General features: G+C 41.0%; 1 protein-coding gene across 6 annotated transcripts in view; it reads right to left on the reverse strand.

Moving 5' to 3' along the window:
- The window catches only part of EBF1 (EBF transcription factor 1), a 285549-nt gene that overhangs the window by 95004 nt on the left and 176091 nt on the right, over positions 1-14454 (reverse strand). For 4 of the 6 annotated variants that reach the window (XM_075509693.1, XM_075509696.1, XM_075509692.1 and 1 more), the window contains exons 7-8: positions 12233-12314; positions 4124-4265 (exon numbers count right to left, since the gene is read on the reverse strand). In XM_075509693.1, the coding sequence (XP_075365808.1) occupies positions 4124-4265; positions 12233-12314 (224 nt within the window). The remainder of the gene's footprint in view (positions 1-4123; positions 4266-12232; positions 12315-14454) is intronic. The other 2 variants (XM_075509695.1, XM_075509694.1) reach the window with 1 other exon arrangement.

Consider the following 14454-nt stretch of genomic DNA (forward strand, 5'->3'; position numbering starts at 1 on the left):
GCCACTTGAATGTATTCAGGAATATTTGCATAAATGCTCACAGTGAGTTCACCGTGGCAGCTAGCGCTAATGGTACATAAAGTAATTTAGTCACTTCTCTTAGGCATCCTGTCAGGGTGATAAGCACCCCCTCTTTGCCTTGTTGCATATTAGATCATTAGATAATAAAGTGTTAGAGCATGCAAACTGACAGGGTCTCAGGGACTATCATTTTTCGAGGGCATTGCATTCTGCCAGTGAGGAAAAATAATAGAGAAACTGATGCTGCAATTGGCTTTACATTCAAAGATTTGGGGGAAAAAAAGAATTTTTACTTTGCAGCAATATGAGAGTTTTAACTGGAAATTTTGCAGACATCTGCAGCGGTGGACTTCATGCTGCTAAACTTGAAAAGCGTTGTTGCAAACCCTGTCAGAATTCCCCCCTTCCATAACCTAGTCACTTAAATTGCATTGGAAAGATTTTGCTTTTAAAATTGACACCCTGGGATGAACTACAAGCTGAAATACATTCTACTGGTTGGGGCCTATTGGCTCTTCACTATACATCTTACTATATATGTACAATTTAGAAAGGTCAACCACACCGGCTTTCTGGTTTACCATAAATATAAAACAAGTGAGGATCCAACTATTTGTGAATGAAAAAGTGATAATTATTGAAAACCACAGATGACTGTGGCTTACCCTATTTATACCACACAGAGATGTATGAAATAATTGGCCTCTGCCAGCTATTACTTTTGAAAGATAGATATATTTATTTGAAATACGAGCTTCTTAACCCGCTGGTTTCAAGGAGGACAGTGTGTGGATACGAAACCATGATCTAGGCTCCTAGTTATATTCAGAGAGACGAGCTACGAAAAGGAACTTTCATTTTACTGTCTGACAAGCAAGATATAAATAGAGATGTGGTGGATGTCCCAAAAATAATCCAGGCTACCTGCTAATGAGATGGTAAAACCCGAATGTGGAGACACCAGGCTCCCGAGTGGCTCGGGAGGTAAAGCTTTCTTTCCAGCTTTTTGGCACCCGAAGTGTCTTTTAGGTGTCACATAAACTGCAACTCCATGTTTAAGAGCAGCATGTCCCAACACAACTTTGTAAGGAAAAATAAGCTGGATATTGTGTAACTAAACTAGGCAACCAGCACACCTTCTTGCTACAGCCCCTCTCCCCTTTCCCCAGTCTTCACACAGTCACGCATTGATCTCTATGGCGATCGCGTATTTGTGTTAAGGAGTTAAACATCTAGAAAAGTACAAGGGAACTGGTCAATTGGTCTAAATCCCAGCATTTAGAAACCTATGATCACAAGTTGCTCACCAAAGCAATAAACCAGAGACAAACTAGCCATGACTACATTAGCTTCCCATTTCACCATTTACAGATACTGGTCAGGTCAATCTGCCCTCCCCCTGAGGGAGGCAGAAAAGATGGAAAGAGGAAAGGCAAACAAACTGTCTCTGCTAGTTACACTTGCAGATATTATCCAAGACAAAAATTCCAAAAACTGAAGAAAAATAATAAACTTCAGGACTCAAACTAAAAGCAAAAATTAATTTCAGTGGAGGAAACTGTCATGTGTTCCAACAGGTCTAAGGTTTGTGGTAGTTGCCCAAAATTCAATAGCATTAAGCCCAGTTGAGACTTTTCCTATTTTTTTTTCATTCAGTTGAGTGTTTCAGACATCTAATACCAACATTTAAAACAGTTACTGGATTTTTTTTTTCCTGTCTTTTGGACTCAAATGTGCATAGAATTCCTGGAGAGCTGGATTGAAGGATTTAGGTTACAAAGAAAGGCTCCACCAAGCCCTTGGGAAGAGTGCAGTTTTGTAGTGTGGAGGTTGCTATTCAAAAGTAAGAATTTACTAGCGGTTGCTTTATGAGGTTGCTTGAGAGGTGCCTGAGAAAGTAGATTAGAAAAATCACCTTTCCCACAAAATGTACACATGGAGATATTTTGCAGATGTTGACATTTAATGTTAGCACAGTAACTAGGGTTTGTGTAGATATGTAAGCATAGCATTATCTTTTTTTGTTTCTTTTTGCTAACAGAATCCCTCAGGTAGTAGGAGTGGGAACGACAGCTGTGGTAAAATGAGATGCTATTACACCATGAATGCGAATAAGAACATTTACGTATGAGAAAGTAAGTTTTGCCTTGACCCAAAGCATGCACTGAGAAGACTGCAATGGGAGGGGGAAGGCATCTACTTTAGTAGGAATAGAAGTAAAAAATAGGAGTGTCTTTTTGAAAGACTAGACTCAATGGAAAGATTACAAGGTTGAACAGAGAGAAGTTTCCTTTTGTAATGTTGTGCCTTCTGCTAATTAATAAAGACAGAGTTCGTACATTCCTTACAAAAATTCAGCAAAAATTATGACAGTGGTTTGTTTATTAAATTAGGTTGTTGGCAGGATGAAAAAAAATTCTATAACATGAATTATGGCTGAGAATGGCTCATAGCCTACATAAAAAGTTAGAGCTAAATAAATACAGATGTAAGTTATGTTTATATAATGAGAAACGCTGCTGAGCTAAGAATTTTAGGTTAGTAAGTGTGAACTACAGACCCGATTCTGCAAACACTTATCAATACCCTCAACTTTACTGACACAAGAAGCCTCATTGAGCCCAACAGGACCATATGTGCGCATAATCTTAAATATATGCATAAGTGCCTGCAGGACTGATGCCTGAAAGCATAAACAGAATAGAAAGCTATTTCCACAGGAATCCACTGAGTAGTAGAAACCCACACATTTGCCCATTTCTCAGTATTAATAATTTCTTTTAACGTATCTAGTTAACATTTTTCTGAGTGGCATTCACTTTTCCAGAGAAAATTTTATCTGGTTTCTTCAAACTCTTTGGAAAAATCTATTTAATTATTCATCAGATCCTTGGCAAATATTTGTGAAACAAACCAGCATAAAGGACTGGCGCCTTCTACACTCAACTACTTCAATGGAAGCTGAGGGTACACATCTCTTACAGGGAGCAAGCACCTATTGAATTTAGGATTACAAACAGCTTTGAAGACAAAGAGCTATTCTACCAAGCTGGAACAGGGAGAGGGGAGTGAAATGCCCTCTGTTTTTGTTTTGGTTTTCAGTAGTAGTCATCAACTTTGAGGACAAAGAGCAAAACAAAACATTAATCGAATCCAGATTTTTCAAAGTACATTTGCACTCAACAACTCCCATTTTAAGCACCTACAGTCACCAGCAGATGTTCTCTTCCAGGACCAGCTGATCTTACGGAAAAGATTACTGTCCCCCAGGCTGCTTCCACCCACGTGCCCCCATCCCACCCTTGCTGGGGTTTACTGTCCTTTCAGAAAAGCCAGACAAATTGCCTTGCACCATTTCTCTCTCAATCATTTCAGGAAAATAAGCTAGATTGGCAAAGAGTTATTATTTAAACGGTTTAACTCAAATGAACTTCTTTGAACTGAAGGAGACTAGGGAGCAATCAGACAACCATCTTAGCTGGCATGTCCATGGTGGAGAACAGTCTGCAGCAGGGAGGAGAGGCAAGCAGCTGTGGTGTGCGGGGAAGAGCAACTTCCTCAGCTGGCACAGCTGGAGCCAGAAGAGAACATTCATCCATGGCTTGAGTAAGCAGATGGATTTCCAAAAGGGCTCTGCTTTCATTTAGGGCAATTCAACGGAAAAGCTGAATCTCCTAGAGAGCTCAACACTCTATAGATAGAAGAAATCCAATCCAAAATTTGGGTGCTGAGCACTTCAGAAAATATGCAACATCCTTTAGATGCACAGTCAAAAATCACGGCAATTTGGAAAAGATCATCAGACTCCAATTTTGAGTGCTGAATAGATGCAACCAAAAAAAAAAAAAGAAACCACCACACTTCACTGACATACAGGACAGACTCTGCTCCCATGTTTGCCTCCTGGTTTGTCATTTCACTACATTTAGTGCTGACCTACTTGAAAATTTTCCCCCTGGGTCTGGAGGTCAGCCTCTTTAAAATATCTGGTCCCAAAGGTATAAACTGTTACAGGACAATTTGAAACCAGTAGCCAGAGACACAAACCAAATAAATCCACATTTAAAGTAGCAATGCCAACCAATGAAAATGATATGCCTACCATGTTCCAGATAAGAAGGCGTACCTTCCGAGGGATCAAGTCTTCGAGCTCTCCGCCCGTGCTTGGAATTGTTGTGTACAAACATATTGTCCGACACTGCCAACACATGGCCATCAACATTGACTGTTGTAGACACCACAACCTGCAAGCACAAGAGCAAAATGGAGGAAAATTTGGATATATATGTATGGTTTTTAAGAAGCACAGAGTGTAATAAACTCAGTTAAATAAATAACAGCTGGGAGCTGTAGAAAATTGCATAGCTATTTCGCATAATAACTGTTGCTTATGCTGTACAAATCTAACAAGAGACGCTATTGATGAGTGGGTCTTTGGCATCACAAGCTTTTGATGCAGTTTTAAGTTAAATTGCAGAGTTTGTAGCTGCATGGCAGACGGCACACTGTTAACCATCATTTTAACAAGAAGATCTTTATTAAGTATTTTTTCCCCCATATACAAGGGCAGCTGTGTTTCACCCTAAATTATCCTTCAGTTTCCATGCTGAAGTAGATAGAGCTGTTGACATTGCAAATGAGTATCGATTCAGAATAAAAGAAAACAAAAGTGTATTTTGTGAAGTTGCAGTGAGAGTTGTTGCACACCTCCCCCCACCCTTCTCTACTCTCAGTACAGCTCTCCCCTCAGTACAGTCACTACAGGTTGTTGAACTTGCCCAAATTTCTCCCGAGCTCTGTCTCAGGGAGTACGTATAGGTATGTTTGTGTACACACGCACGCTTGACAGTGGGGTCTTGATCTGGAGAACACAACCCTATTCATCCAGTGCTAGAATTATTTGTATTTCTCAACTTATCTCAATGTCAACACCTGGGATTTGGTTTGAGGCAAGGGGAGGGAGACAGAGAAGGACTGCCCCGGAGGCAGGATCTGACAGTTCTGCTCCCTAGAGCAGCCCGGGGCGGGAGAGGAGTCAACCCAGCAGGGGCAAACGGGTAAGTGTTGGGTCCAGACTAGAAGACTCAACTGCTCAGAGGTGTCCCGAGGGACCTCTCAACTCTGAGGCTCAGCAGGCACCATCCTACAGCAAATCCCTGTTCAGGCTGAGGGCACCCAAGCCACGAACCATCGTGGAGAAAAGCGGGGGATGCATGGGGCAAGTCCCTGGCAGAGCTACAAGCTCATCACACCGGGTCTCCTCCCACCCCAATCAGACCAAGAAACCTCACAGCCTCCCTGGCTTTCATTCAGCCACCCCCCCACACAGCCCTTTCCCAACAAAGTACGGCATTCCCAGGGTTTTACCCCCGCCAAAGATTTGGCCTTCAGCTGGCTGCTGGTTTGCCAGGAGCACGCGTCGCCTTCGAGAACTTCGACTAAAACAATAAGAAGAAATGACCTACACTTCTCCTTACATTAAACAGGGAAAGGGATTAAAAACTGAAACCCACAGAGATATGTTTATTCATGCGACCTCTTACAACCAAATATAATAATTGTCTGTTAATTGCAGTTTCAGCTCCCACCTCATGCTTCTACATGTGAAACAGCAATCAGCAGCTCCTGTTTAATCCACCTATTATGTTGACTAATTAACTTTGCTCGACAGTTTATTTCTTCCTCCATTATCAGCCCCTGTCAGCCGCAAGCACACTGCCGCAAAGGGGGACCTCAGCCCTTTTGATTGATCACCGATAGATTGACATGCAGATTAATTTAATTAGAATCACCTCACTTGAGAAATGAAAGACAATGGCAAGGGGGCTAATAGATCTGCTCTTATAATGAGGCAAGCCTCCAGAGCCACGGCAGAGGATTTCTGATTTATTTTGCTGAATTCCCCAGTCGCTCTGAAAGGCTCTCGCTTTAATTGTTCTTGGTTTTGAGAGGCTTTAGCCTCTGAAGAGGTGAAATGCTTTACAAGGATTGGCAAACATTGCTTCAACTCTCTCAGGAAGCTGCTGCCTCTCAAAGTTGGTCAAATGGGGACACTTAAAGGATCGCTTACAACAATTCAATTTCATCACTTGAATTGGATCTAAAAAAAAAAGTTAAAGAAAAAATTCTCCACCTATTTCTGACCACCGATTAAAATGCTCAAAAATATAAAGTAAGCAACGCTGCTAAATTGCCCGTAGCTAATCCCAAAGTCTTTGTCTTTAAAAAGAGGAACACAAAAGAGAATAGTTTACATTTAAAGGATCCTAAACCCGTCCCTCAGTATGGCATTCCAGGCAATAGATTTTTGTGTGTGTTTTAAGTGAAAGATATTAAAATACAGAATAAATGATTCAAGAGCTCTTTACAGATGGAAATTTGGGAAAAAGAAAGCACCACCACTGTAGGTAAGTTTTTCTGAAATCAAACTAAGAGGAAAAAAACCCAAGCCCTATATATAAAATTCCAAAAGGGATTTCAAAAGTAATTTATCCATTGCATTCCTGAGGGAAAGAATAAAGTTTATGATATTTTCAATAAAATATGATCTTATAGTAAGTGGCTCAGGGTTTGCAATCTTATTTGTGCACTTGCAACTATTGTAAATTCTTTGCAACTGGGATTTTGAGCCAAATCCTTAGCTGGCATTGCCTGTCACAGCTCCATGATTTATGCCAGCTCCTTATCTTTTTCTATGGGTCTGCTTAGATGCATATGAAAATTAACACTATTACAATTAATAACAATGGCTACAACATTAAATATTTTCCCCAATCTTAAAACCATGTAGGTACACACAGATTTCCCACTGAAGCTGATCCTGTGCTGAAACCCAAACTTTGGAACATTTCTAGAAATAGGATTCCAGAAAAATAACGGGTGAAGAGTAATAATAGCAAGTTAGGTCTCAAACCTGTGAAAAACGTATATACAAGTAGCTGTCTTTATACATGCACCTTTCCAGGGAAGAACTTAAGGAAACAATCCTAGTGAGGTCAGTTTTATGTGAGTAAATCTACATTTAATTTTCCCCCCTCAGGTTTCTGAAACTGTTGATGCAACATATTTTGAATTACTTAACAGTGTCTTCCTACCTACCTCCTGAACAGAGAGTTTGATTTACTACAAAGAGACCACAGTGGTGTGGTTCTTCAGTGTCGTTAGCAGAAGAAACTATAAAAGGAATCCCCAAGAGAAACTGTTTCCAGTCTCAGGAAATGCAGAAAAAAAAAGTGGTTACTTTATGTGTCTGTCTGAAAAAAAAATGATTATTCATAGTGCACCTGTAAGAAGCAGCACACGCTTACTGCTTAATTCTTTAAATGCAAAATCTCATTAATACAGGAATACTGAACATACACTGCACTAACGAAATATTAATGCCCCTAATTATTAACAGAGAAAAAATACACCTTGAATATTGTGTGCCACAGTTACGTACTTGGATTGCTACAGAGCACTTACATACTTACAAGTTCTACTCATATTTTTTAATCTAAAAAAATACTACACTCTCCTCGTTTTGATTTTGAAATGACTGGGATATGTTCAAGTTAAAGCACATGCTAAAACTAATTTGTGGAGAAATCATAAAATTAGGGGGAGGGGAGAGCCAAGGTATATGTGGAATGGGCACTGAGGCATCCTAAAACACAGACCATAGCAAGAGGGAAAGGCACACTACAGTTTAATAAATGATTAATGAGGTGCTGACACATTAATGTAAGCACAGGGACAACCAGGCCTGCCAAATCTCAAACCTTTCCAAATTTTGTCAACAAAACACAGTTTTAATTTGGGACAGGCAAACATGGAAAATGATTTTGAGCTTTAGCGTTAGCCCTTCATAGATTTTGAATTTAAATCCTGTATCAACACCAGGGGAGACAGAGGTATGAAAGAAACACATCAGTTTACAACTTTCTTCAATTAAGTTGGCACTATCAACTGCATTAACGTATCACGGCTCTGTGAATTATTCTGCCTGCCATTAAATAGTTCAGTTTGTGAATACTTTGGAGCTTAGTTTAAAAAAAAAATATTCAGAGACCAGGAGCCTGGAGATCAAGCTATTTATCCACGTTTAACACTCGGCCTGTTTATTTGTTATAGTACCTCACCTAATATATCAAAATTAAGCATTGCATGACTCCTCATTTTTAACCACAGCCCATTAAGCTTTGCTAACTGATTAAGACATAGCATGTTCCTTGTGCTTTTAATTTTCTCCAATGTATAGTGAGGGATCTGATATTTTTGCAATGTCCCCAACATCCAGTGGCAAAGGCAGAGAAAATCTGATTAAGATGATTTCCAGGTTTGAAGTGTGTCATTAGTCTTAAACCTGTAACTCCTGTGTTTGCTGCTCTTTGAAAGCTATGGAGAAATGGCTTGAGCAACATCTTTATTTTCGTCACCACTTGGTGACCTCTTCCTACAATGTGTTGACTTCTTTATTCTGGTAACTAAAAATCACTCTCGATTTAACAAGACACTTAAAAAGGTGCCTAACTTAAAGCACATAAGTACAATACATCCAGTAATTTCGCTCACATGCTCGAGGACAGGACAGGCGCTTAATTACCTTGTTGAATTGGGCCACGGCTCTCACTGCTATTTTTCAGCCTTTTTTTTTTTTTTTTTTTTTTGCCTTTCCCTTCTCTGGGGATGGAGCCTTGCATGTCCATATTCCATTATCTGGGATTCATGAGGCATCATTTCTGTCTCTTATGCAAATTTGCAATAAGACACAAGTGGCTTCAATTCAAACATGAGTGGCAGCGTCCCATGGAGGCAAACTAGCAGCCTAGGCTGAGGAAGAGGTTGTGGTAACAGAATCAAACAGCATGGCAATTTCTAAGTGACTTTCAAGGTTTTCATAATAAATGAATGTTTGGGGTTTTATGCAGTGACTCAGTCTGAAAAGTTTCCTCTAAATTAAAACTTGACATGTGTCAGTTTGCAAGCAGTTGTGCTAAAACAAGAACAAGAAGATAACTAGGGCACCTGGGTTTCATTAATTACAATAACATACAAAACTGTTTAGGTTGTATGAATGAGTTTTTAGTGCTGAAAAAGGAAATCTGAGCAGAGTTCACCAATGATACTATCTACTTAGTATTGTTATTATTACCACTAATTGGGGCACTACAGCCCATCCCACCAAGACTGATGACTTATTGTGATGAAGAATGCAAAACCATACTGAGCATCTGCTCCACGGGGTTTCTGGAATAAAAAGGCAAGGCTGCACAAAAGTGACAATACCTGGTATCACCAAATGTTTTGTGCAATTGGGCTGATGAAACACACAGAAATGAAATAATTATCTTAAGGACAAGAAGGGAGTCTGTAGCACAGCTGAACACTCAACTCAACTGTCTTGAGTCCCTGCATAGTACTTGACTTCTCCTCTCTGACTGTCTCCTTCTGCTAATAGAGACACAACTAACACAGCCAGGGCCAGCACTGCTCCAGCACACACTTCTGCTGGCACTTGACACCACTCCAGTTGTCACATGCCTGGGCATCTCAGACATGCAGAGAAATGTATTTCCTTCCAGGCCCACAACTACTTTTATGTTAGGCTTATCACACCACCACATTTTCATGCAAAGGTCAGGATAAAACTTACTAATTCATTTCTATATGTGAGTCTGAATGAAGTTTCACACACAGGTCGTCTGAACCAACACATACTCTGCCTCTTCCCTGTACTTTCTTAACCTCTCTCATACCATATGATAATCAGACAATTCCCTGCTGCAGGAAAAAAACCTAAAAACTACTAAGAAAGGCATTTTCCGCAGGGCCGGTCCTTAGATAGTGCAAGACTCATGTCCCTGGCCCTTCACTGTCTCTCCCACCAAAACCATAATCTGTGTTCTAATAACTCCTAGCAACTTTTGTGGACTGATGAATGAGACACCACGGCCAAAAGATGGACAAAACTCTGGGCAGCTTAACAGTCCAGCACAGATAGGGGAATGAAGTAAAGGAAGGGAAAGTCTCCATTTTTTTGTGTAAAAAGAGATTTTAACACATTTAATTTTGTGTTAAAATTACTATTTTAAAAGTATCTGGAAATACCTTACTCTCATGGTTTTTAACAGAACTTTGACATAACTATTAGAGACATTGTAAGTCACTGGCAATATTTCAAAGGTAGCTGATAGCAAACCCTCCACTGACTTCTCAGGGGCCCAGATTTCACTTGGTTCCTATACAACATTGTCTCAAACACCTAGGTGCATCGTATCATTGAGATACTATGTGTATGCTTGGTCCTCTTCACCCTAAGAAATAATAAACGAAGTCTGGACTCCGTAAAGTCTGGCTGTTTTATTTTAAGAAGTCTATTGCTAAAAGAGCAACAAGTTCAAAATTAAAAAAAAAAAAAAAAAGGAAAATAAATAAAAGCGGCTATTGTAAAACAATAAGCCTGGGCACTTAACAGAATGCTGCAAGCTTCAATACCATCCTGTATTATAGTACGAGTGGTTCGCTTGGCTGAAAGTGATTAATTTCTTGAAAATGCTAAGGTCACACTAATTGACATGACCTGTGTAATTAAGCAGTCTCTGTTTACACACAGAAAGCTCAACTGCTGTGAAGCTGGGTTTGTATGACAGAATGTCTTTACAAGTCAAGAGATCAACAACCTTTCCTATGTCCTACCTACTCACCGACACAGGCTCCTGATTGCTGTTCTGAGAGAACACGCGAAGGCATTACCATATGAAAATCAGCCTCGAGCCTGGACGAGCACAAACCCAGCAGAGTGTACATGTTGTGAAGCAAGCTCTGACAGGCCCCAGGGGTGACTGCTCAGCCTAAATCCCTGTGCTGGTGAGAGCCTTTTTCCACTTTCTCCTTCAGTGATAATGCCCTCTCAAACCACAGGAGAAACGTGACGGAGGGAGGAGTGTGGGGTGAGAAGCTGAGGGTTCTGCCATGCTAATGCTAGCTCTTATACTGATTAATTTAATCCCTGTGGCCACATCTCCTCACTTCTGCACTTCTATGCTCAAAGGGGCAAATAACACCCTTCTGCCTTCCAGTGTTGTTGAAATTAAGCAGTTCAACAAAAGACATTATGTTCTACGTATAAATAATATTGCCATTTACATAGCATTTAGCACTTTTATTTAAGTGTGACAATGCTGGAAAAGAAGCAAACAAGGTCCTGAGCTACTGCAGAAAGCAGCTGTCTTTTGGAGTTGTCTTCCTCCAGAGACCCATGTAGTCTATGGGACAAATCTCCTATTTCTTCCTCAGAACCCTGAGGCAAATCCCCACTGACAGACTCTATTATGTTTTCTCCCTGGGCCACATACGCTCCTCCCATCAAAAGAGAAGCTCCTTTGGCTCTCTACCCAATATTTTTCTTCAGCACATACTCAGATAAAGCACTATTGGCACCGTCAAAGGACCACGTCTTCAATAAAGGGGTTGGAGCAACTACTTCTCAGCATTGCCACCACACCACTCTGCTGCCAGCACTGGGGAAGGCAAGTGCAGACCATCCTCCCAAGGGACAGTGCTGTACTTAATCCCCAAAGTAGTTGTGGACATAGGTGTAGCATAAAAAAATGTCCTTGGCCATCAGAAGCTGTGTTGATACTACAGTTCCCAAGCCCCACTGCCATATGCTGCAACAGCAGGGAAATACCAGCCCAAAACATCCCAAGAAAGATACACCCAACGGTAGTTTTTTCCAAGTGTTGACTACAGGGATGGACCTTCATCCCACTGATGCACATTTAGGAGCCTTTAATGCTGCTGGAGAACAACTGCTGAAGCGTAGTCACGAGCCTGATTTTATTAATTGCTCTTATACCCTCCTCTGCCCCTTCCAATAAACATGGTGCTCACTTAGTGTTTACATGAAGGCAAATAGTTCCCCAGGCAGAAGGGAATATCTCAGAGCAGGGTAGCCCCATAACCTAAAACAACAGTGAGGTCATTTTGATTTTTCCTTTTCATGCTTTCACTTCCCGTGGAGATGACATTATCTCCAAGAGTTCTCTTGTCCAGAGCAAGAAAACCCAACTACTTCCTGCCAATTCTGCTGTGACAAGAAGTCCTCAGGCAATATTCTGTGACCTTATGTTTTTAGCATCTTCCAGTGAATTACCAGGTTAGTTTGGGTCAAAGTACTTCTGTCCCTAACAGCTGCTGATTTTTAAAGGAGGAAGCGTGTCCGACTGACCTGGAATCGACGCATGTCTCGAGGGTTTCCTGCATTTTTTAGGCAATTTTGGTTACATTTGAGGAAAAATTTCAAGAAGAACCTGTGGAGAAAGAGAAACGGACATTAATGCCTTATAAACAGTGTGTAGTAGTACTATGTAACATCTGCACATTTGGTCCAACAAAGCCTTATTTACATTAGTATTCCTAACTCAGACAAATCACCCCACTGACCATCCAAAGAGGGAGAAGAGCTTGCATGGGCCCCAATCCAGCAAACATGTAAGCACATCCTAAGCATGTAAGCATTAAATTAATAGATCTTTTGTGTCAGAGCCATTAAAGTTTGCAGAGTCAGTCCTTCTATCACGCTAAATGGTCAGCCTCGCTGTGCCATCCATAGCAGCAAGGAAGTAAGAGACACATATTTCAGCACAGCAAAAAGAGGACAGAAAAATGCCAGCCAAGAAAATTCCCTTATGTATAAACGGAGTTTTGTTTTACAAGTTTGCTGTCGTGTGCAAAATTTTGATTTAATACAAAAATACTGAAAATGCTCCATACAGTTGAAATCTCCCTTCCACAATTAAACCCAGTTTGTGCATAAAATTAATGCTCAAATAGTGGTTAGTGGGAGACCAAAACCCTGAGAGGAGAAGGGAGGAAGTCTTGGTTAAAAGACTAACTTCACGGAAAAATGAAATATTTTCAATGCAGTCTATTTCCTGACCATACACAGTTCACTGAAGTAGCTATATGACCCTGACATATATCTCTAAGAAAAGACATTGCATTTTACAAAGCCAAAGAAAAAAGCAAACATTTCACTGAAAATATTTCCTTCAGTGTTATGCATCAGTGGACTGTAAACTCATAAAGACAAGTCAATGAATAATAGTGGGTCTCAGATTCCAGGCTTCCTCCCTGAAAGCCAAAGTTTATCAACCTTTTGTCCAAAATAAACTACAGACTAAGGTCTACTAAAGCTCAGCCGTGCAAAATTTAATCCTACAGCAAGTTTAAAACCTGGCGCAACCAGACAGAGCAGCATTACCCTTGCAATAACCATCAGTTGCCTAAGCAGAAGCTCATCTGACCTGTTTCCATATACAAAAGCAGGGCGGGGAATTGTTTGATCCTGTTTTACTTTAAATCAGAAAGTTAACTTTTGCAAGCATCCATCTTTTAGCAGCCAAACTGAGTGCTAGGTCAGCAGAATTCGCACACACTGCCACCAAGAAAGGCAAAACTGCAGGGTAAACAGCTTCAGAAAATCCCTTTTTGATGAGCAGCATTCTTTGCCCTGCCCTAGTTGTGATGCTGCCCCTCAACAAGGCAAGTTTTGGTGCTTATTCCTCCATGCCAAGAAAATCATAGTAGGCAAATGGCTACAAGGACAAATCGAAAGGACAAGGGACTGTTGTCATTAAAGAAAAGTAAGGTAATGAGGAGGATTATAAGATGTGATGCTTGGGATTATCAAGGACTGGATCTCCTGACCCAGGAAGTCCCTTCTAGACCTGTGCTCCTAAATAAGAGCAGGCAATCAACATAAAATAAACAGCTGCCACACTTGAACAGGGGTTTGGAGACCCTGTGTTTGTTTACAGTAAAATAAAGAGCAGTGTAAGCCATTACGTTTTCTCATCAAGCAGGTTCTGATATTCAATAACGGGAAGTTGGTGCTATTTGTTGTACATGTGTGTGTCTTTTTAAGCCTCTAATGGCCAGCTGTGACAGGCTGACTCAGATTGTGTAGAAGGAGCTGTCAGCACAAATCTTGGCATCTCGAATCCAGACAACTGCTTGCCACCAGGCGAGGATTTGTACTCGTGCCAGAATGGATTTTGAGAGACAAGCAAATAGGGCATTAATTCCGCCAAAGAAAAACGAAAAGCGGGGAGAGTTCAGGATCTTACACTTCAGATGATGGCTTTCCTGTCAACAGCTCGTCATTTAGCTCATGAGCTATGAAGGGCACGGACATCAGATCCCTCTTGCCCTAAGCTGGCCCTGTCATGCGAAATGCTGGCAGGATCCGGAGACCACCCCTCCACGCAAGATTGCTTGCTGGAATAAAAAGCCCAGCCATCTGTTGGGAGGCAAAGACATCCCTGTCAGCTGGTGCCCACAACCTCAAACAGGCCCTTATGTGGCAAAACCTCTCAGAGCCACTTACTCTTTGGGGAGAAGCCGGCGCTGCCCCAGGTTTGCCGGGGGATTTTTGGCAGCTTCGCCGAG

Source organism: Mycteria americana, chromosome 8 (genome assembly GCF_035582795.1).
Source record: "Mycteria americana isolate JAX WOST 10 ecotype Jacksonville Zoo and Gardens chromosome 8, USCA_MyAme_1.0, whole genome shotgun sequence".
In the NCBI taxonomy this organism is placed as follows: Eukaryota; Metazoa; Chordata; class Aves; order Ciconiiformes; family Ciconiidae; genus Mycteria; species Mycteria americana.